This window comes from Marmota flaviventris, chromosome 7 (assembly GCF_047511675.1).
Source record: "Marmota flaviventris isolate mMarFla1 chromosome 7, mMarFla1.hap1, whole genome shotgun sequence".
NCBI classification, from domain to species: domain Eukaryota; kingdom Metazoa; phylum Chordata; class Mammalia; order Rodentia; family Sciuridae; genus Marmota; species Marmota flaviventris.
The window spans coordinates 41,542,614-41,566,200 of NC_092504.1; the positions used below are offsets into that span (position 1 = coordinate 41,542,614).

The following is a 23,587-nucleotide window of genomic DNA, read 5'->3' on the forward strand; positions in this document are numbered from 1 at the left end:
TGAATTTTAAAAATCTAATACCATAACAAATTTTGGTTAAAGAAAATTTTACAAAGGGAGAAAGGAATATAAGGAGGCCTAGCAAAGATACCCAACAACATGGCTTTGCTTTGGAAATGACACCAATCGAAAATGAAGTGAATTTCTACAACTCAAAAACAGTAAATGAGAAATGAATGCGGACAGTCACAAAGTAGGTTTTGATCCAGTACATTCTGAGGGTGCATAAGAAGCTCATATATATATATATATATATATATATATATATATATATATATATATATATATATATATTATATTATATTAAAATATGGGTACATCTTAAAGGAAAACATATAACAATACCCAAGCCAACTTGTCACATTTCAAATATTTCAATCTTGGGCTGAGATCAAATACATAAAGTCCAAGGGAGTTTTATTTTTTTATTTTTTAAAATCACATTCTGAATGAATGAAAACAGGACAAAGGCAAAGTTAGAGCGAGAGGTTGTGTCACAGTGAATAATATAACTAAATACAGGTTTTAATTATCTACCTGTCTCATTCCAAAATATGGCAGAGTTTAGGTCTTAGAGAGTTACTTAAACTGAAATCAAACGAGGTATCCTCCCGGCTCCCAATTTCAAATGCTTTTCCTTAAGCTTTCTTTATTATATTTTCACCACTGTTTCCCCAAAAAGGATGAGGAGCTTAGGGAAATTAAAAAGTAATAAAATTCGGGGGAAAGGGTAAAATCCCTGCTATGCCAAGGGGCACTGCTTTGTCTCCCTGTTCCTGGGCCCTGTCAAGTTAATGGTGAAGCAGTACCTTTCCAGTAATTGCCAGCCATGCAGCCCTGCGGATAGGGGCAGGGTGGGCTCTCCTGGTGTCTTTCATGAGCAGAATCTACCCTGGCTGGGCTGTCCACAGTCAGGCTGATTATCTGGAAGCCTCTCCCTGGACTGTGAGCTCTTCAAGGATGGGGACAATAGTCTCAGTTTCTCTTTGTCTCTCCTGACATGAGGCAATGACTGGGCTCAGGGCATGCTGAGCCTCTGTGGCCTTGCTGGCAATGGGCCGCAGTGGGCCCAGCTCAGTTTTTACTTGTCTACTCCTTGGAATCGGTGGTATTTTGAATACTCAAGTATTTCCAGTGGTTAAGGATTTATTGATGCAAAGGATGCCTCTGTTTGTGTGTGTAAAACAGAAGGGTGTTGAGCCAGGGGGTATGAGCAGGAGCCGGGAGGCAAAAGCAAAGGAGCCCAGGGCTTGGCCAGCACCCAGCTGCTAGCCAGAGAGTTCACACCAGGGAGGGCTGCATCCTCCTCTCTCCCGTCTGTGTTTTCCTTTCCGCTGCAAATGTTATTTGACAAAAGCAATTACTCTAATTTCCTCCCCTGTGGGCTCCATTCTTTTTTTGACAGGATGACTTGGAGGAGTAATTAGGCTTACTCAATATGGGAAAGCACCCACCCAGCTGTTCACCCCACAGAGTAGCCCGGTGTGTTGATGGTTCTTCTTGTCCACAGGTCGCATCTTGGGATCTGGTGCATTTGGGAAAGTGGTTGAAGGAACAGCCTATGGATTAAGCCGGTCCCAGCCTGTTATGAAAGTAGCCGTGAAGATGCTCAAACGTAAGTGTTGGGAGGATTTGAATACGAAGATATTAAGTGAACTGATCAAAATCGGGTCGCAAATTGAAATACAGGCAGCGAGTAGCCAGTTTAGGACTAGATTCTGGTTCTTTGACTCTAGATTTTATGTGCGTTTAGAAGTTTGTCAGTTAATTCTATTTTGGTTGTTCTTGTCACTTGTATGTTGGAAAACGAGGAGTTGTTTCTAGTGACTTCTTTATATCCTAAAGACTAGGGACTGTCACCAGAGTCCAGACCCCATGGGCCCTCTGCTTCTCTTTTATACACTTGGTAAATGTAATAATGTTGAATCACAGGAGCAGCCACATTCTTGGGGTTTTCTGGAAATGAGAGCTAGGTAGTTGAGTTGAACTGACTCATGATTTATTTCTTCAACAGCCACTGCCAGGTCCAGTGAAAAACAAGCTCTCATGTCTGAGCTGAAGATAATGACTCACCTGGGGCCCCATTTAAACATTGTCAACTTGCTGGGAGCCTGTACTAAGTCAGGTAGGCTCACCGACCTTCCTGGGAGTGAGGGTGTGCTCTGAACACCTGTGGTTGTGAAAAGCCGTCAGACCAGACTCAAATCCCCCCTCACACCCCAGCCACACCAGTGAATATAAATCTTTTCTTTGGAGTCCTCTCGCTCCACTGAGCTGATGGGAGTCACTGTTTTTGAGCGATATCTCCTGGTGGTCCAAACACGGCAATTCATGGCTTCTCTGTCCTTGGGTTTTCATTCTGGTTTTGGTCCCCACAGGCCCCATCTACATCATCACTGAGTACTGTTTCTATGGGGATCTGGTCAACTATTTGCATAAGAATAGGGATAGCTTCCTGAGCCGCCACCCAGAGAAGCCAAAGAAAGAGCTGGACATCTTTGGATTGAACCCTGCTGATGAGAGCACACGCAGGTGAGTGTACAGAGACATGGCTGTGTCATTGTCCTATAAGCCTCACAAATGGAGAGAACCCGTGTCCTGACAGAATCCATGTCTGCAGGGTCAGGGCCCAAAGTAGCAAGACTTGGAGACAAGCTAGCCTGCCCAGTGGTCCCCGACAGTGCCAATGGATACCCTATGTCTGTAGGCACTTTGGACTGGAATATCATGCAGGAAGGCCTTGCTGATAGGAGTTAAGGGGAGTGAGAGTTGGAATCCTTCTGGAAGCCATTCTCCTGTTTATGTGTGATCCACTCTGGATGTATGAAATACAGCACAGGCCATGGACGCCTGAGTTTATATACCTTGTGAGAATCTGTCTGAGGATCTCCAAGCTCCAGCTGGTGGTCCTTGCTGAACCTGGGCCTATAGATCAAGCCAGTGATGGTGGTCCCCACTTCAGAAATCTGCCAAGTGACTGTAAAGATCTCAGAGGCTATGAAGCTCTGTAAGATCAGAAAGTGCAATGAGTTGGCTTTGTACACAGAGCCACAAATCCCATGTTCATGGTTTATAGATTGAAAAACAGAGAAAGAGTAATGATGGCCTTAATGTCATGATTTTTTTTTTCAAATTTTAAGTATAATAGACTTACAACATTTTATAAGTCTTTGGGGGACATAGCCCCCTGTTGTAGATGTCATTTCAGGGTGTCTGTGTTTTCATTGAAGATGTGTAGAGGAGTGGCACTGAAAAAAAATAATTAAGTGAAAAGATAGTAAGAACCCTGTCAGCCAGAGTTAGCAGAACCTGAATAATCCCCTAATCTTTCCCATTGCAAATGGTGGTCATTCTTCAGCTTATGAAAAGTGCCTCCTTCATGCCAGAAGGAGTCATTTTCCTTTCATGCCACTGGAACCTTCCTCCCATCCCCATGCCTGGGTCTGAGGTGCCCTGTGTGTTTGTGGGATTGTTGGAGTCATCTTCTCAGGCCCTTCTCCCTGCCTGGACCGCCCCATGGGAAGGGTACTCTTTGGTTTTGTTTTTGCTCTGCCTCCCTCAGTACCGGGCACATGGTAGGGACCCACATCGTCATCTGCTGAAGCATCTGAGTGACCACTCCAGAAGGGCACCGGGGTGAGATGTCTTTTCTGTTTTACAGTTATGTGATTCTATCTTTTGAGAACAATGGTGATTACATGGACATGAAGCAAGCCGACACCACACAGTACGTCCCCATGCTGGAAAGGAAAGAGGTCTCCAAGTATTCGGACATCCAGAGATCACTGTACGATCGCCCGGCCTCGTATAAGAAGAAATCTATGTTAGGTAAAAGCATCTTTATCACTCTGCTTTAATATGATACTTAAAATACTCAGAGGTGGGTAAACAGGAATGATAAGTAGACCTGTCAGGCCACGCGGTCCCTGAATGCGGGTCTGCTCAGCTGGGTCTGTGACAGGTTATTATAGGTTGTGGCCTGTGAATTAAAAAGGACAGACTTCTTGTAATGAATTTCCCAAACTTCAAATGCGATTGCTTTATAGAGTCATTTATTCTGACATGATAACCTTTCTTTTTTGTTCTTAACATGTCTTATTAATTGGAAAAAAGCTGTTTTCAATAGATTTATGTATTTTTGCAGTACTGGGGATCAAACCCAGAGCCTCATTTATGCTAGCCAGTTACTCTACTTCTGAGCTACAGCTCCAATCTCTCCCCCACCTTTTTTTTTTTTTTTTTTTTTTAATGAAAACAGTGAGAATTGATTGTTTTGTTTTGTTTTGGTGATGATTGAACCCAGGGCCTTGTGTATGCTCAACAGATGCTTCACCCTTGAATTATATTGCTACCTTTGATAATTGATTTTTTTTTCAGTGCCCTTACTTGACAAACTGCAAGTTAGGAAGCTTTTGTTCTTTCTTCCTAGTGGCTTTTTCTTAAGTTTTATAAGAGTTATATCTATGAGTTCAATAACCATTAATTTTAGCTTTCCTAACATCCAATTTGAGATAAAAACTGGAGAGTAGACAATTGGAGTTGTATTTTTCTGACAAGTGTTTCTATTGACTGTTGTCTGAAGGCAGATCTGTTTTCAAAACAGAGGTGTAAATGGAGGATTGGATGGATTTATTAACCCCAGGGTGCCCAGCTGATGCTATACCAGATGGACCACCTCCTATCTGCTCGGGGGTGGCCCCTCTGGGGCTCTGGTCTAAATCACAGATTTGAAGTAGGGTAGGTGTAGATAGGTCTGACCTTGGCTTTTCCTGTGATGTTGTTGTCTTTGAGGCCTGAGCCCTCCCATTGGTTGATGCAAAAGTGTTGAGCTGCCATGAAATTGTTTGGAAAATCACTAATGTGCTCGGAATATTTTCAGGGTTCTTAAGCAAAAGGTACAATCCATTAAAAATAGAATGTGCTTGTTTTGCAAAGTTCAGTACACAGTGATATTTTCCATTTCTGCAGTTCTCGGTTCCATCCACTTCACGTTGCCAAATGGGTGAACTTCCAAGCACTTTACAAAGATTAGCCAATGAGGGTTATCGGAACCAGTGCTTCCTCTCCTCTCCCATATTTTTAAAAATAGTTTACATCGCTTCCCAGGCTGAGCTGGTAGACTTGGCACCAGACATTGGGGGACCTGAGTCACGCTGAGGCCCAGGCCCTGTTGGCAAGCACATTACAATTTTCTGGCTTTCCTGTAGCTGGCTAGAAAAATGTGAATGGCTGAAGCTATTCTTCACTTGCCTGAAAATCCTCAGAAGGACTGAGAACTACTGGCCTAGATGGCCTTCTTCCTCGAAAACTCTGGGATCCTTCCAGATGGGATGAACTGGGGAAAGTTACAAACAAAGGGAAGTCAATGCAAAGTCACTGGCACTGGTTTTTTCCCATATATATATATTTTTTATTAGTGCATTATGGTTGTACATATTGATAGGATTATTTTATATATCCGTACATGCATACAATATAACAATATAATTTGGCCAATATTAGACTAAGAGAGAACATTCAGCCTTTGGTTTTGGGGGATTGGCTTTTTTCACTTAGCAATACCCTTTAGATCCATCCGTTTACTGCCAAATGTCAGAAAGTCATTCTTATTTATGGCCAAGTAATACACCATTGTGTGTGTGTATGTATACATATTGCATTTTCTTTATCTATTTATCTGTTGAAGGGCCCCTAGATTGGTTCCATAGCTTAGCTATTGTGAATTGAGCTGCAATAAACATTGATGTGACTGTGTCACTATAGTATGCTAATTTTAAATCCTTTGAATATATACCAAGGAGTGGGATAACTGGGTCAAATGGTGGTTCCATTCCAAATTTTCTGAGGAATCTCCATACTGCTTTCCAGAGTGGTTACACCAATTTATAGTTCCACCAACAATGTTATGAGTGTACCTTTTTCCCAACATCCTCATCAACATTTATTGTTACTTGTATTTTTGATAATTGCCATTCTGGCTAGAGTGAGATGAAATCTCATTAGTTTTGCATTAAAACTAATGCAAATTAGTTTTAATTTGCATTTCTCTAATTGCTAGAGATATTGAACATTTTTTTCATATATTTGTTGACCATTCATATTTCTTCTTCTTTTGAGAAGTGTCTGTTTAGTTCCTTTGCCCATTTATTGATTGGGTTATTAGTTTTTTTTTTTTGATGTTAAGTTTTTTGAGTTATTTGTATATCCTGGAGATTAATGTTCTATCTGAGGTAAAGGTGGCAAAGATTTTCTCTCATTCTGTGGGCTGTCTATTCACATTCTTGATTATTTCCTTTGCTCTCCAGAAACTTTTTAGTTTGATGCCATCCCATTTGTAGATTTTTGATTTTATTTCTTGCTCTTTAGGAGTCTTGTTAAGGAAGTCAGTTCCTGAGCTGACATGTTGGAGTGTTGGGCTTACATTTTCTTCTAGTAGGTGCAGGGTTTCTGATCTAATTCCTAGGTCTTTGGTCCACTTTAAGTTGATTATTGTGCAGGGTGAGAGATAGGTGTTAAATTTTATTCTACTACATATGGATTTCAGTTTTCCTGGTACCATTTGCTGAAGAGGCTATCTTTTCTCCAATGTATGTTTTTGGTGCCTTTATCTAGTATGAGATAACTGTATTTATATGGATTTGTCTCTGTGTCTTCTATTCCATTGGTCTTCTTGCCTTTTTGGTACCAATACCATGCTGTTTTTGTTACTAAAGCTCTGTAGGATAATTTAAAGTTTGGTATTGTGATGCCTCCTGCTTCACTTTTCTCATTAAGGATTGCTTTGGCCCTTCTGGGCCTCTTATTTTTCAAAATGAGTTTCACAACTGCTTTTTTCTATTCCTATGAAGAACGTCACTGGAATTTTAATGGGAATTGCATTGAACCTGTACTATCAGCTCCACTCCCAGGGTGGAGTCACTGCAGGGTTCCTGTGAAAGGAGTTCCTGTAGGTGGAGTTCCTGAAGGTGGGGCTTAGGTCTAGGCAGGCCCCAGGGGCTTTGCTGAGTGACAACTGGTTGGGAGATATTAAAATTGGTGCACTTCTGGGGCCTGGTAGCTGCCCATCAACCTGGGAGACTGCACCTAGGAGACTCCCCAGGGTTCCACTCATGAGGGGGAGGAGCCAATCTTTTGCCCTTTTAGCTGCCTGTGGATCCTGCCTTTCCTGGCTTCCCGGGCTCACTCCCCAGCACAGTCACACCCACTGGTTCAAATTCCTGCCCTGCTCTGAGCTGCCAGACTGAAAAGTGGGGGGGGGGGGGCAGCCAGGCTCTCCCCAGGCTCCCTGACCATACACTCTGTACCTGCTTTCCTCTTGATTTGTTAGGCACAGTTTAGGTGATGCGGCAGGTGTCTGCTGGACCAAGAACTAGACCCAGCTCAGATTTCCTGGATCCTGGTTCCCATAGTTGCTTCAGAATGGCTCCTGCCTCAGCTCTCCATGGACAATTGGGGAACATGATGCGTCTTTCATGAACCAGTGTACTGTGCAGGCAGCCTCTGGACCAGCCAGACAATGTTTTTGATCTCAGATTTCTCTGCACTAAGCCATGCCTGAAATGTGGCTCCCTCAAGTTGCCCTTCCTGCTTTCCCCAGGGTCAGCTCTGGCCATGGGCTTTCTCTTTATTTTATTGTATCCAACCTTCTGAGTCCCCAACCGTCTCTGAGTGTCCAGTATTCAATTCCAGTGAAATAACTCTTCCATCCACTTCACTGAGAAGCCATATATCCACTACCTTGGTCTCAGCCATGGAGTGGCTTAGAAAGTAGCCTCCTGTACTCCCCACCTTCCCTGGTCTCTATTGACCCTGGTCTTTAAGCTTTTTTTCTTGTCTGATTGGTAGTTGATTTAATTGGTGAGTTATAAGCCAAAGACTAGGAAGGTAGTTTGAAAAATAAAATAAAGCAATTCTTAGAAACCATTTTTTTTCTTGTTGTCCTCATGTATATTTGTCACAGAAAATTTCAGTGTGTATGTGTGAGTTTAAAGATGGCTGGTGTGATTACTAACTAAGGTTGGAAAAAAGAAATCTGGGAGGTAAACAAAATCGATATGTGCTGGGCATGGTGATACAGGCCGTCATTCCAAATACTCCTGAGGTTGAGGCTGGGGAATTGCAAGTTTGAGGCCAGCCTCAGGAACTTGGTCCTATCTCAAAATAAAAAATGAAAAGGGGTGGGGAATGTAGCTCAGTGGTAGACTACTTGCCTACCATGTGTGAGTCCCTCGGTTTGCTTTCCAGTACTACACAAAAACAAAAAACAAAAACCAACAACAATACAAAACTACATGTGAGAACCCATTAGGGAGAAGAGTTTTGATTGGTCCTCATGGCCCTGTGTTCTTACATACTCATGTATAAATCAGGTATGTCTTTCTGCGTGCGTTTAGGTCGACTCTCTCTTTAACTGAAAAGCTTGGGACCAAAGGTGTTTTGAATTTGGATTTTTTTTCAGGTTTTGGAACTTTGCATATATGTAATGAAATATCTTGGGGATGGGACTCTAGTCTAAACACAAACTCATTTATGTTTCATCTGTACCTCTACCCAGAGCCTGAGGGTAACTGTATACAATCTCTTCAGTGTACTTGCATGTCAACTGTGACCTATTACATGGGGTCAAGTGTGGAATTTTCTACTTGTGCCATGTCAGTACTTAATAACTTTTGGATTTTGGAGCATTTGGGATTTTAAATTTGGGGGATAGGAATGAATGCTCAGCTTGTACAAATTTATTTTTAAAGAAAGAACCTTTTCATTTTTTATTTATTTGCACTGCTGGGGATTGAATCCAGCGTCTCATGCATGTGAGGCAAGTGCTTTTGCCCTGAGCTTTGCTCTCATCCTCCTTTGCACACTTAGATACCCACCTGGGAGGTCTAGAGACTGCATAAGAAAATAGCTTTGGATGTGTTCTTTGGACAAGCCTCTGCAGTCTGACAAGCAGCCCAGCCTCATGGTAGTCCTAGTGGTGGGTGAGCTCTCATGCTGTCCTGCTCTCCTTCCTGTTCTGCAGACTCAGAAGTCAAAAACCTCCTTTCAGATGACAACTCAGAAGGCCTTACTTTGTTGGATTTGTTGAGCTTCACCTATCAAGTTGCCCGAGGAATGGAGTTTTTGGCTTCCAAAAATGTAGGTTCAAGGAACGGTGATGTCTTTAGACCTGGCTGAAGATTTCAGAGTGAGGGGAGGGGGGAAGCAGACGGCAGGAAAGAGACCTGGGAGAGGCCGGTGAGAGTAGCTGCTTCTCCTTTACCCCTCTCCTCCTCTCCCCCTAGGGAGGGCCTGGGTCCTAGCAATATTGGCTGTCTGTTTTTCTCCAGAGTTTTCTGTGTCTTAAAGGGGTTTGGTTAAGGGCAAGCCCACCATGCCAGGACAGACTTCCCTAGGTGCACGTCCTCAGCTTCAAGTGCCACCATGGAGCAGCCAGTCTGGCATGAGTGCTGCCGTTTAACCATCGATGGATTGACCCTGAATGTTTCTTCTCTTTCTACCCAGTGTGTCCACCGGGACCTGGCTGCTCGCAATGTCCTCCTAGCACAAGGGAAGATTGTGAAGATCTGTGACTTTGGCCTGGCCAGGGACATCATGCACGATTCGAACTACGTGTCGAAAGGCAGTGTATGTATCCCCTGTCCTCACTTGGCCTGCTCCCCTCCTTCCCTTTCTTCTCTGACGTCAGCTGCTGCTTCTTGCCACTGGGAGCCTATATCTTTTAATAAGGAGATTCATGAATGGGCTCCGGGGGTTCACTAAAGCTCAGGCCTGAGCATGAGTACCTGCACCACCTTGTAGGAGGGCTGGGATTTGGGCAAGTTCCTTGCCCATTCTATGCCTTAGTTTCTGTCTGTGGAATGGAGGCAGTAGTAGTGCCTTCTCCTGAGCCGCTGTAGGGGGTTAAATTGGGAAATTCATGTAAAGAGCTTAAGGCAGTGCCTGGAATATGGACACAAACAGGAAGTGCTGGCCGTTGATCAGCAAACTGAGTGCACGCAGATACAGGCAAGGCTTTGCAGAGACACTGTTTCAGCTTTTATCAGATTTTCAAAAGGTGCACCTGTGACCCCAAAAATATTAAGATCATTTGAGTTAATATGTCTTAGAGGTACAGTTTCTTTAAAAGTCATTGAATCGTCTGCTCAAACTGTTCTCCCCATCCCTTTCACCTGAAAGCAGATGAAGCAGCTTAGAACACACCTGCTACCCACAGGTGTAACTCCACATCACCCCACTGCACTGGCTGTGAGACCGCTCACAGGGGTTGCCTCATCCACCTAGAGGACTCTGTCCTGTGTCTCTGCTCTGTGTGCCGCAGGTACTCATGTGACCATGACCTGTAGCTGTGGCTTTTCCTAGGCACCTTGAACACTCTTCTAAACTTTGGTATTGGTAGAGCCAAGCTCTCACCTGTTCATGTGAGGTTGTAAGTCTCTGGAAGGATGCTAATATGGTTACTTTATGTATCTACCTCAGTTTAGTATTTTCCCTGATGTTTGGACCTAGATTCACAACAGAAGCTATAAAATACATCTCAGTGTGTGATTCTTTGAAAATGACTACACATTTCTTAATGTTCAAAAGCTATAATCAGCTCACAGATGGCTGGATCTTAGTTTTATTCCTAGGAATCCCTGCCAGGAGGGGACAGGTCTGTTCAGGGCTCACATTTTATGGGCAACAATTCAGGATTAAATGTTTTGGGACATGATTCCTTGGGAAGAGGTGGGAAGCAACATTGACCATTAGTCGCCAAATATGGATTAAGAACCCATGGGGTAGCAGGTCCTGCGAGTGCTGCAGTAAACAGCACACACAAGACCCTGCAAGGTGACATCATTAGTGCAAGTTATTTTCAGCCTGGGAGGACCCCTTTCCACCCCTACCCCTGTAGATCATCAGTGAAGAGACTGGGGGTTAATGTCCTCCCTTCTTCTCTGCAGACCTTCCTTCCTGTGAAGTGGATGGCTCCTGAGAGCATCTTTGACAACCTCTACACCACGCTGAGCGATGTCTGGTCTTATGGGATTCTGCTCTGGGAGATCTTTTCTCTTGGTATGGGCCTGACAGCTCTGCTTGTTTGGATTGTTCTAGAACTGCTCTGGAAGGGAGAGTGTTTGTCCCAGCTCTAGGACTTGATTGCTGCTGGGCTGCGTGCTGTGTGAACCCACCATTGGTCCTTACTGGGTTGTGGGCCAGTGCAGACTGAGAGGGAGATCTGGGGGTTGCGCCTGACCCCTGGATTCTATTCTAGGCTATGTCACAGTGATTTTCTCCTACCATAAGTGTTCCTGATGACACCCATTCCCTGGCTGCTTCTTCATGTGGGACTTTGGGTTGAAAGGTTCACCAGGTGTAGGGGAGTGTTTCCTCCTTCTCACCTGATGGTGATGGGAGCCGGGGGAAGGTAGCCTGGGGAGGGAGAGGAGCACGACTCCCTTTCCTGGTCATTCTGGAGGGGAGAAACTTCTTAGGCATTTAGCCAGTCAGTTTCCAGGGACTGAACAGCCCAGGTGTCCCGTGCTGCCTGGTGAGGGCCCTGCAAGAAGGATAGGTCACTACCCCTGCCCTCCAAATGGTTCACACAAGGAGAGAAGGTTCACACACTTAGAAAGCCTGTGGTGCTGACTGAACACTGTAATGCGAGCCCAGAGATAGGAGAAGAGAATCCTGGAATAGTTTTGGAAGGCTTCAGAGGAGGAACTGAACTTGACCTGGCTCTGGCTATAAAAACAGGAAGGGTTTCACGAATGAATGTGTGTGTTCTCCTGGGGAAAGTCAAGTGCTTCTTCCCTTCTGGGTCTCCTTGTTCTACCTTAGTTCTCCCTGTAGAAAGGGGCACTATGGATCTTGTGGCCCAACAGAGAGAGTCTCACCCCCCCCCCCCGAAAAGCAGAGAATTATCTAGACAAGCCAAACCCCAATTTTGACTTTTGCTTTAATTATTTGAGCTTTTCTAGTCAAAATAATTTTCTTGCCCCTGATGATTCAGAATTTCCCCTTGCTTTTCTGATTTGCTTATGTATGTAGCTCCAATCATCTGAAGCATGGAAAAAACATTTTAATACTCTTTCTAAAAATGCAGAATTTTTGCCCAAGGTGCTTGGGCTAGACTGACCTAGAGTCCTTGTTAAGTTTTTTTCTTTTTTGTGTGGTACTCGGTCTGTGAATGCCAGGCAGGCACTCTACCACTGGGCTACATCCCCAGCATCCCTTTGCAGGTCAAAGAGATGATAATACTTAATTTCCTTGGGAGAACCAGGACATTGAGGCACCAGGATCACCGGTGTTCCTCAGTGTGCTCTGTCACCTCAAGCCTTCCAGCAACATGCGGTTCATTTGCCATCCTCTTATCTTCTCTGCCTCTTAGGTGGCACACCCTACCCTGGCATGATGGTGGATTCTACTTTCTACAATAAGATCAAGAGTGGGTACCGGATGGCCAAACCTGACCATGCCACCAGTGAAGTGTGAGCTCCTTCCCCCTCCATGGTCCCACGTTCCTGCCATGTAGTCTTTGGGGTTGGGGGTGCCCACCTACTCTACCCATGCCCACTCCGAGCCCTGTGTCTCTCCAGCTATGAGATCATGGTGCAGTGCTGGAACAGTGAGCCAGAGAAGAGACCCTCCTTCTACCACCTGAGCGAGATAGTGGAGAATCTTCTGCCTGGACAATATAAAAAGGTTTGTCTGGGCCTGTTAGGGTGGTGGAAGACCATAAGTCCTCAGGGAGAGAATGGCTGGCATTTAGGCCAACACCGTTAGCACTGATTGAAAGCAGCGTTTTCAAAGGAGGACACAGATTGTGTGATCCTGTGTCTGGGGCTTCATGGAGTGCCCCACGAGCTCCTGGTAGCAATGATGAATGAAAACCTCCCCTTTCTGTGGGGCTCCCCTTTCATCTTATGTCCATGACACCTGTAAGCACTTTGTTCTCCAGATGTTTCAGTATCTGAAACTCCTGTGTAGTTAGAAGTGTCAGGACAACCACGTTCATTAAATTGCTGATTTGAATGCATTTAAATCCATGCACTTAAATCCATGGTAAATTGGCTTTTACCAGCTGACTGGAAGGAGTAACCTGACTGTTATCTGTGGCTCCAGCTGGTTTTCTGTGGCAAAGGAAGCATTGTGCAAAAGAACAAATGTCATTCCGTGGATCCAAGCAGAAGGTGTAAATGAGTGAAACGACTTTCTGCAGAGGCCTTAAAAGGGCAACTCAGGCGAATTTGTAATAAATTCTGTTTCTTTGATTTGCATTAGTCACTGTGTAGACTTTCCATGCTTAATTCTCTTCCACCTCAAGGAGATACAGCATTAGGAGATTGCACTGGAAACTCCCATATGTTGAACTGTGAATTAAATACTTGAGTTGGATTACCTCAGTGCCCACTACAACTTCTTCTTTTTTTTTTTTTTTAAAAAAAAAGAGGAAATGCCTCTTTTATTTGTTTCTTGTTCTTTTTAGTTATATATGACAGTAGAGAATATTTTGACATATTTATATAAATATGGAGCCTATCTTATTCTAAATAGGATCTCAGTCTTGTAGTTCTACATGATGTGGAGATTCACTGTGATGTCTTCATGTATGAACATAGGAAAGTTATATCAGATTCTTTCCTCTGTCTTTTCACTTCTTATCCTCCCTCCTTCCCTTCATTCCCCTTTGTTTAATCTACTGAACTTCTTCCCATCTCCCCTTGTTGTGGGTTAGCACCTACATATCAGAGAGAACATTGGAACTTTGGGTTTTGGAGATTGGCTTATTTCGCTTAGCACGATAGTCTCCAGATCCAACTTCTATAAGAGAGACAGAGTGGATGCAGAAGGAAAATAACCTTAGGTTGGTTAAAGATGCTCTGACTGGGAAGAGATTGAAATTTTTGTTTAAAATAGAGTCTTGTTTTGTTTTATAATGAGGATTGAACCCAGGACCTTGTGCATGAGTGCTCTACCACTGAGCTATAGCCCTAGCCATTTTTATTTTATTTTGATACAGGGCCTTCCTAAGCTACTCAGGCTGGCCTCAAACTTGCAATCCTCCTGCCTCAACCTTCTCAGTAGCTGGAATTATGTCTGTGTGTCATAATGCCCATTGGAAAATAGCATTTTTGATATTGGAGGTTAGAATTCCCTGACATTTAGGGATCAGAAAGATGTTGGGTATTCTGCCCCCAGTAGAAGTCCCCACCCCTTTCTATCGGAACCTGGGAGAGACTGTGTGAGGAAAGCTATGGGAGTGCTGGGTGGGAGTCCTAGCTTCTGACTTTGGGAAGGGGCTCTGGATATCTGAAGATCTAACAGTAGAAGAGCTTCACCATGTCTTCATCTTTGGGGAGCAAGATGCACAATCCCTAGGGCCCTGTGTAGTTTTGAAAACACTTCCCACATAAGTCACATATGTCCCCTGACTCCTGGGGCTGTGTGTGGGCGAGTCATGCTTCCTTGGCAGAGAATCTTTGACCTGAGTCCTCAGGACATAAGATTGTCCTTTGATTATCTAAATCCCATGTATATGAGGTAGTTTGGAAACACATTTAAACTGTAATAAGTTCTGAATGTCTATATTCATTGAATTTTATTAATGATACTTGACTAAATATGTGAAATTAATGCTCACAGAGTTATGAAAAAATTCACCTGGACTTCCTGAAGAGTGACCACCCCGCTGTGGCACGCATGCGTGTGGACTCGGACAATGCATACATTGGTGTCACCTACAAAAATGAGGAAGACAAGCTGAAGGACTGGGAAGGTGGCCTGGACGAGCAGAGACTGAGCGCAGACAGTGGCTACATCATCCCTCTGCCTGACATCGACCCTGTTCCTGAGGAGGAAGACCTGGGCAAGAGGAACAGACACAGGTAGCTGCCCGCCTTGCCTCCCCCAGCACTCCCAAAGGGGAGAACCCAGGCTACTGATAACAAGGCTCTCCTGGATATCAAACTGTACTGGGTGATCAAGGTGCATGATCCCCAGGGTTCTTTTGCAGTTTTGAAAACACCTTCTAGACTATTCTAATCTGTCCCTGCACCTGGGACTGTATGTGACAGAGTCATACTTCCCTGGTGGAGAATCTTTGACTTCAGTCCTTGGGCCATTTGATCACACCAACACAGCAGCTGTGAGGATTAGTAATACATGCCTTTTCTCTGTTATCTTAGAAAGTCACTGAGCTGAGGCTGGAGTAGAGAGAGACACAGGGCAAGGTTATTCGGTGCTTCATCAGTGGTTCTTAATCTTGGCTGCAAATTGGAATCACTTGGAGAGGATTTAAAAACTACCAATATTCAAGCCACATCCAGGCTGATTTGTTCTTTCCTTTAAAACTTGTATTATGGAGAATTTCTAACAAATGCACAATTTACATAGTATAGTAGTGTCAGGTGACCATCACTCAACTTTGATGTGTCCAAACTCAGGGCTAGTTTGATTGCATGCACAACCATACCTTCACCTCCTGGGTCCCCTCTGGATATTTGGAAGCAAACCTTGACATCATATCATTTCATCTGTAAACATTGTTGTAGGTTTCTCTAAGAGATAAGTGCTCTATTATAAAAAAAATGCTACAGTTATTAAAAGTTATTAAAAATAACTACTGTGCCATCTTCTCACCCTAAGAAATGGGCAGTGGTTTAAGAGCAACAGATACCCAGAGTTGCAATTTCCCTGGTCATCTCACAAATGTTATTGTACGTTTGTTTTTTTTTTATTCAAGACCCAAATAAAAGTCACACATTGCATTTGGTGATGTGTCTCTGTCAGTTCTCCTGGCCTCCTTTGTGGCCCCTTGTATATCATTTGTGAGGAACCAGAGTGTTTGCAAGTAGGGCTCCATGTTCAGAATCCTGCCGATCCCATCCCTGTGGTGTCTTTATTTTCTCCTGTATTAGTTGTATTACTGAGTGTTGGTTCTGAGGCTTGACTGGGTCAGATGGATTTTCAGAAGACATGCTTCAGAGATGATGTGTGTCCTTCAGTCAGGAGGTACAACCGTCCTACTGTCTTTTGTGACATGAGCAGTGTTGGTGATCATTACTGAGATTCACCTTGGTGATGCTAATGCTCAGCCAGGTATGAGAACTGCTAGCTCAAGTGGACCAGATGGACAGGGCCACGACCTTGTTCCCAGCTCTCATCGCCTGGCCTTTGGTGGAGTGATAGTGGCTCCTGGTTCAGGGTCCACATTGCTCATGGGTCTTTGCTCCCTTTGTTCAGGACATTGCTTTACCTTCTTCCTTAGTCATTCAGTTAAATACATGCAGTTATTTAGGCAGAAGAGCATAGCAGTGTTTTGGAGGTTTCTGATTATACTTTCTCTAACCAATATAAGTAGAAGGTACAGTCAGCCCTTGTTTATCTGGAGGCTCTGGGTAATTTGGAAAGCACAGTTTTTGTTTTTGGAACTGGAGGTGGGGCCAAATGGCCTGTCTGACTTACCTTTCTAATTATGCTTTGTGTAGGTAGCTTTTACAGTGGACTTATATTCCTTTAGCAAGCAGTGTTCCTTCACTTTTGGGGGCTTGTGCTGGGCAGTGGGTCTAGGGGCCCTCTCTGCCTCAGATTTTTTCTCCATTTGCTTTCATTGTGTTGACAGTTCTGAGTAATATGTCACCTGTAAAAGGGTTCTGCTTCAAAATAAAGTTAGAAATCACAGGGTAAATGATATCAGAAAGATGCCTAGAAGTTTTCTAGGAAAATACCAGGCTGGGCTGCAGAATTTACATTCTACAAAGAGAACAATTCTAGTTGCTAGGTACTTGTTAGACTTGCTAATTTGAACTTCTACGAGGGCAATGTATTTGGTCTTCTTAGAAACACTCATGATATATCCCAAATATCCTCACCTTGTCAGGAGAGACTCTGGCCCTAAGTGGTGAGATGGGCTGGGTAGGAGGGGACCCAGCTGGGAGGCTTTGGGCTCAGGCAGGCAGGAGTCAACAGAGAATTTATCAGCCTTCTCCTGAGGCTTATTTGTTGGCCTTGGGAGGGGAGTGGGCATGGAAAGACAGGCCTTGTTGTGGAGGCACAATTGCTCGGGAACCAGTTGAGAGTCCAGTTGTCAGCTGTCACTGTGAAGCCTGAGCTTGGGTGCCAAAGCATCTGGCAGGAATGGCTTGTCGCTCCCAGTGGCAGTTACCTGCTTTTGTCCCCACATTCCTGCCTCCGGCCTGTAAGATAGATAAACAGAGGGGTCTGACTTACCTATGAAACTCCCCCCTCCACCTGGGGGGGCGGGGGCAGCAGTTCCTACCATGGTATTTATGGTAGTGTCATCAATGCAAATCTTAGTTAGGTTGGGGTAGTATCCAAGGATTGATTGGGCCTCTAGCTGGGGCCAGGGACCTACAAGCAGCATCCAGCTTCCAGAGAGAGGGGCGTTAGGACTAGGTGATCATCAAGACCAGCCGAATAGACTGGGGTTCAAAATGAGGTGCCAGGACCAGGGTATAAATGGGGAGGCAAAGGCTCAGTTCCAGGGAAAGTCCCAGTCTGGGATCATGAAGGGACAGCACAGCTCAGGGTTCTGGGAGCTCTCCAATCACTGTGTCTAGGCTTCCAATTGGCCAGCCTTGGTTCCCCACTTGGAAATGGATAGAGAGAGGAGGAACATGGACCAAGGAGTCAGAGTGGGCCAGATAGGACGTGGCTGGAGGGTGAGAGCACGTGTGAGGGTGTGTGAGTGTGGGTGCACACAATGTCCTTATGGATGGCCAAGCTCTCTTTATGGTCTATAAACCATGTGTACAGCAGCCTCCCAATTAGGAGAAGAAACTTTGGTCCTGCCCATCAGCAGAGGATGATGAGTTTGGAGCAAAAAGATATACGGAAAAACACAGAGAGCAATGCAAGGCTGAGCAAGGATAAGACTGTAAGGTTCACAGAAGGGAGGACAGACAGGGAACCATGACAGGCTGGTGACTTTACGGAAAAGGATTTTCCCAAAAACTTTGGTGAAAAATGCTTAAATGTACAGAGATGTTGTAAGAATATATCTACCACTTAGAGTTAACAGTTGTTGACATTTTGTCACATTGGCTTTATCTAGCTCTATGTAAGTGATCGATGTTGTGCGTCACCTATTACATACGCATAGCATGTCACATACAGCCATATTCAAACTTTATGTTTCTTGATCCATCATTTGCAACTAGGTGGGAAACACCAAGATACTTCCCTCCCAGGTTACAACACACACACTTCCTAAGAATAAGAGTACTTTTCCACATGATCACAATATTGTGATCAGACATAAGAAAATTAAGAGCTCTTCCCTGATTATCATGTAATGCCCAGACTTTATTCAGATTCAGAATACAAGTTTGAATAATAATTGATAACATTTATTGAACATTTGTATGCTTCATGATTATGACCTTATTTAATCATCCCAGCAGGTATATTGTTGGGCATTCTTGTCATGCCATTTTATAGGCAAGAAGACAAGTTCAAGTTCAGGATATTAAGTAAGGTGTGTGAAGTCCACCCCAGACCTAAGGCTTTTTTACTCGAGTTACCCTCCCTCTTAGCCCATATTCTAGTAAGGAAGAGCCTTCACCTGGTCCTTTGAGACTTAGAGGGCACAGGATGCAATGGGAAGGGGGAACAGACATTTCAGGAGAGAGGGGTGAAATCCCCAGAACTCAGTCTGGAAGCTCAGGAAGTCTCGGGGAGAGCAAGTGGCTGCTCTGGCTGTGCTTGCAGCTGGTTTCCTTTCCTCCCTCTTCCTTCCTGAGGACTTTTTATCAGCCGTTGCTTATCTTCTCTTCCATTAGCAATGCATAGGGAAAGTAGAAATTATTACAGCTTGTTAGCAACTCAGATGTAAGACCTGGGAGAAGGGAAGCTGAGTAAAGAAGGCCTGTGCACTTTGGTTTTCCATGTGACCCGTGCAGCGAGGGATGATGAGCAGCTGTCTGTCATGGTGGCAGAGTAGCCACACCTGGCAACCTGAGTGTGAGTGCCAAAGAATCTTGCGAGTGTTGCTCATTTGCCTTGGCAGCCACCCTGGAAACAGGGTCATGGCCTAGCTGATGAGTACCCATGCCTCACCTTTCCTTTTGTCTCCCTCTGCCAGCTCACAGACCTCTGAAGAGAGTGCCATTGAGACAGGTTCCAGCAGCTCCACCTTCATCAAGAGAGAGGACGAGACCATTGAGGACATCGACATGATGGACGACATTGGCATAGACTCCTCAGACCTGGTGGAGGACAGCTTCCTGTAACCAGCAGATTTGGGGTGTACCTTCTACTCCAGGAGCCACTTTCGGGTCCCTCTAAGAAAACCACTTTATCACAATGCAACGATCCAGAGGAAGATTGGGTGATGTGTGAAGTTCCCAGCCAAGGGCCTCAGGGAGCCTTCTACATAGGAATGAATGGGATACTTTGAAATGAACTTTTTCAGCGTTGTCTCTTGCAATGCTTCAGGAGCATCTCAGCGGTGTGTGAAGTTTGGAAATAGGTGGACAAGGGAATAATAAGGCCACAGAAGTCGAGCTTTGTGTTTCAAGGGCATTGGTGAGATTCCCACAGACAGAATTTGTACTGCAACAAAACTCCAGCATTGTATTTATGTAAATAACTCTAACCAAGGATGTGTTTAGATTTGTATTAACTATCTTCTCTGGACTTCTGAAGAGACCACTCAATCCATCCATGTACTTCTCTCTTGAAACCTGGTTATCAGCTGCTGTTGAACTTTTTAATGAAGTGCATGCAAAACCACTCTTGAACCTTAAAAGGTACTGGTACTATCACATTTTACCTTCTTTTTCAATGTTAAAGAGATAAAAGATAACAATTAACCAACCTTGTTTGATAGATTTGGGTCCTTTAGAAGCCCAACAACTCATTTTCGTATTGTAATCAATGTTTATAATAATACTACTGTTATCAGTAATGCTAAATGTGTAATATGTAACATGATTTCCCTACAGAGAAAGCACAATTAAAAAAAAAAAAAACCCTTACTAGGTAGGTGACAAGTTTGACAGTTTCTGACATTTATATTAAATAACATGTTTCTCTATAAAATATGATAATAGTGTTAGTTGATAAAATTAGTAAGCATAGAGAGCAAAGTATAAGTAGTAATGTCCAGGAAGTCAAAGCTTTTAATTGTGTACTAAATAGGTTCCCTAATCCATGATACTAGAATCAGTTAATGACCCACAAAGTAATGGGATTAGAAATAAGCAAAACCCCTGAATCCTCAGTGTGCTCAATAGAAAGGCATGAGCCTGTGCCAGTGACTTCTTGTGTCATGATCCAGTGGAAATTACAACAGTCAGCAAGAAGAAAGGATTTGCAGAGACTTCTTTCATGACCTGTGATAACTATGGTGGATCCCCAAATGTACAAACCTTAAGAACCAGAAGGATGCCCTAACATCAGCTTCTTTCATTCATCTCTTTCCCCCAAGAGAGAGTTTAAAACCCTGAGACGATAAAGGTGTTGTTTCATGAAGGCTGTGTGTGCATTAGCCTGACTCTAATTTCCACATATGACTGGCAGCTACAATCACTAGATTCTATGTCTCCATTCCAGAGATTCTGGATTATTTAAGTTTGAGGGAAGCAGGGACCTCTATGTTAATAAACTCCCTGGCTATTCTGATCAGTCACTTTTCAAAAACACTGGCTTAGGTTACAGGAGGTTGCCATGGGAAAAAAAAATAATTGGAAATTTGGAACTGAGCTAAAAGTCAACCATGCCGGAAGCCTACTATTTAAGTCCTTTTGGCTTTAGGTCACTGACATTTAATGCCATATATCTAGCAATTGCTGCCCTTAATTTAACTTTCCAGTCTTAGTTGAGGCTTGGAAAGCTAAATCTTGGTTTTGGCACATCTTCTAAAAGTTTGAAGACAAAGTAAAGTCACAGCTTCCTATTACACAGTGGAACCGATTTTTCCCCCTCAAGGAAAAGGATGTAAAATACATGACACAATTCTTTTTGCAACATTTCCTGGTCTCTGGATAGATAGCCAGGTCAATATTCTGGTGAAAAAGATTAAAAAGTTTTCCTAATATTTTGGGATTAGGTGGGAGGATGGACTGTCACATCCATCCAACTGTCAAATTGGTTAGTGAGGGTTCATCGGCATTCTCCGCAATGTTCTTAATTGCTGACACCAAATGAATGAAACATGGGCTGTGATTACTGCAATCACTGTATGTGCTTCCGGCAGGTGATGCTTTGGAAGATGTAGCAGCAATAACAAGGTACTTGACTACCCACTGGTGTCATCTCAATGCAAGCCCCAACTTTCTTACCCACCTTTTTCATAGGAAGTGTGAAGACTGAGCCAGATTGGCCAATTAAAAACGAAAACCTGACTAGGTTCCATGGAGCCAATTAGACTTGAAATACATTTTGTGTGTTTCTAGAATCACAGCTCAAGCATTCTGTTTATCACCCACTCTCCCTTGCACAGCCTTATTTTGTTGGTGCTTTGCATTCTGATGTTACTTTGAGTCTTGCATGACATCACCGAGGCTGAACAAAGATTCTCAGACCGGCAGCTTTCAGTCCTTACAAATGCTCCCACCTAGGATGAAATGGGACTCTTTTTTTCCCCCTTGCAGTGTTTTCAGTGTATCTCAGATTTGCTTCCTTTTGAATCTCCTGCAAAGTCCCCCTCGAGAAAAATTGCCAATCCTTCCTTGCTTTCTATTTTTATGATGACAATCAAAGCTGGCCTGCGAAACACAATTTGTGACTTTTTTTTAAATGATCGGTGATATCCTTAAAATGTGGTCTGCCAATCTGTACAAAATGGTCCTATTTTTGTGAAGAGGGACATGAGATAAAATGATGTTATACATCGATATGTATATATGTATTTCTATATAGACTTGGAGAATACTGCCAAAACATTTATGACAAGCTGTATCACTGCCTTTGTTTATATTTTTTTAACTGTGATATTCCCCACAGGCACATTAACTGTTGCACTTTTGAATGTCCAAAATTTATATTTTAGAAATAATAAAGAGAAAAAATACTTACATGTTCCCAAAATGGTGGTGTGGTGAATGTGTGACAAGAACTTGCTAGGGAAGGGCCATCAATACAAAATGTATTTCAAATGCCCCTGTTCATTTTTTTCCTCTTAAAACCTGTAAATGGAGATCTTTATATTTCAATAAATGATATATATGTATATATAAATATAATTTAAAGTTTTGCTGAGGTTCCAGCATTTTTTTGTTTTGTTTTTAGTTTGATCATATATATTAAAGCCATCCTGTTCAGCTTTCTTAGCAACATTACAGTAGGACTCTATGTTTCTAATGGACCCATAGACATCTTAAGATTTAAGATGTTATTTGGGTTATTGAGTTTTCAGACACATCACTTGATGTAAAGACTATTGGCACTTGGCTCATTTTGATCCTGTCTTTTTGTTTGCTTACCTGTCATGTTGGGTGGTATTTTGCTCTCTTACGTAAGGAACAGAAGGCTACGTTTACTCTGTACAACATTCAAACAATGTAGAAGGGTAAGAACTGTAATGTTAAAGCCTCTTTTCCTCCATTGTATCTCTTCCCTGTCCCTCTCTTATTTTCCAGAAGCAAAACCACATCACTGTTTTGTATTCTTTCACTCCTTCGATTTCTTTTCTGTGCATCTGTGTATATAACCTATCTCTATTTTCATTTCATATTTAGCCTAAATGTGATTGCATTTTATGTAACACTTTGCAATGTGCTTTTTTTCCCTTTTTCTTTTTAAATTGACTATTTATTAAAGCAGTTTGAGGTTCACAGCAGTGAAGTGAGTGAAGATGCAGAGATTCCCCACATGCCCCCCGCCCCCATATATATACAGCTCCCCCATTATCCACATTCCCCATCAGCATGGAACACTCATTACAACTGAGGAACTTGTATTGACACGTCATCAGCTCCACAGAGCTTTTGCCTTTTTATTCTTTATCTTGGAGATCTCTGTGGGAAGTATATATAGGTAGACCTCTCAATTTTTTATCAGCTTCATGGTATCCCATTATGTAAATGTACTTTATTTTATGCAATCACATTCCTGCAAAATAGAGTTCTTTGCTATTAAAATGACTTTATGAACATCCTTGCACACACATCATTGGACACCATAGTAGTGTTTTGTTCAAATAGATTGCTACAAATAAAATGGCTAGGCCCCAAGGTAGGCAGAAATAAATTGATGTTGAGCCCACATCTCCCTGTACGATTGCCATGTAAATTCTTGAAGGTCTGCATGAGAATTACTGGCTTTGCAGATTCTCTGCAGTTTCCTAAACCCCCAAACCCCACACCACTGCCATTGCTCAGGAATTGTAGTCTTCAAAACTAGGTTGGAAGAGATGTGCTGGGGAAAGTGCAGGAGTACTTGGGCTTGTGTTCTGACATATGCCAAAGTAAATGACTAAGAATTTTTTAAAATGATACAATTCACCTTAGTTTCAACTCATGGATAATGGAAATTCTGTTGTTAATAATTGGACTATAGCATCCTCTTCCAATATAACTCCTGACTGCCCCAGTATGAATAGCCTTCAGATCTCCTTAGGAATTTGGCCATAGGTTGGGTATCA

At 43.2% G+C, this 23,587-nt stretch overlaps 1 protein-coding gene across 2 annotated transcripts in view; it reads left to right on the forward strand.

The window, feature by feature from the left end:
• The window catches only part of Pdgfra (platelet derived growth factor receptor alpha), a 48,141-nt gene extending 26,109 nt beyond the window's left edge, over window positions 1–22,032 (forward strand). For both annotated transcript variants that reach the window (XM_027938146.3, XM_071614285.1), the window contains exons 13-23: window positions 1,511–1,615; window positions 2,015–2,125; window positions 2,379–2,532; window positions 3,662–3,828; window positions 9,020–9,135; window positions 9,502–9,624; window positions 10,944–11,055; window positions 12,371–12,470; window positions 12,579–12,684; window positions 14,626–14,867; window positions 19,085–22,032. In XM_027938146.3, the coding sequence (XP_027793947.2) occupies window positions 1,511–1,615; window positions 2,015–2,125; window positions 2,379–2,532; window positions 3,662–3,828; window positions 9,020–9,135; window positions 9,502–9,624; window positions 10,944–11,055; window positions 12,371–12,470; window positions 12,579–12,684; window positions 14,626–14,867; window positions 19,085–19,232 (1,484 nt within the window). In that variant the 3' untranslated portion in view covers window positions 19,233–22,032. The remainder of the gene's footprint in view (window positions 1–1,510; window positions 1,616–2,014; window positions 2,126–2,378; window positions 2,533–3,661; window positions 3,829–9,019; window positions 9,136–9,501; window positions 9,625–10,943; window positions 11,056–12,370; window positions 12,471–12,578; window positions 12,685–14,625; window positions 14,868–19,084) is intronic.
• Window positions 22,033–23,587: the final 1,555 nt, after the last annotated feature.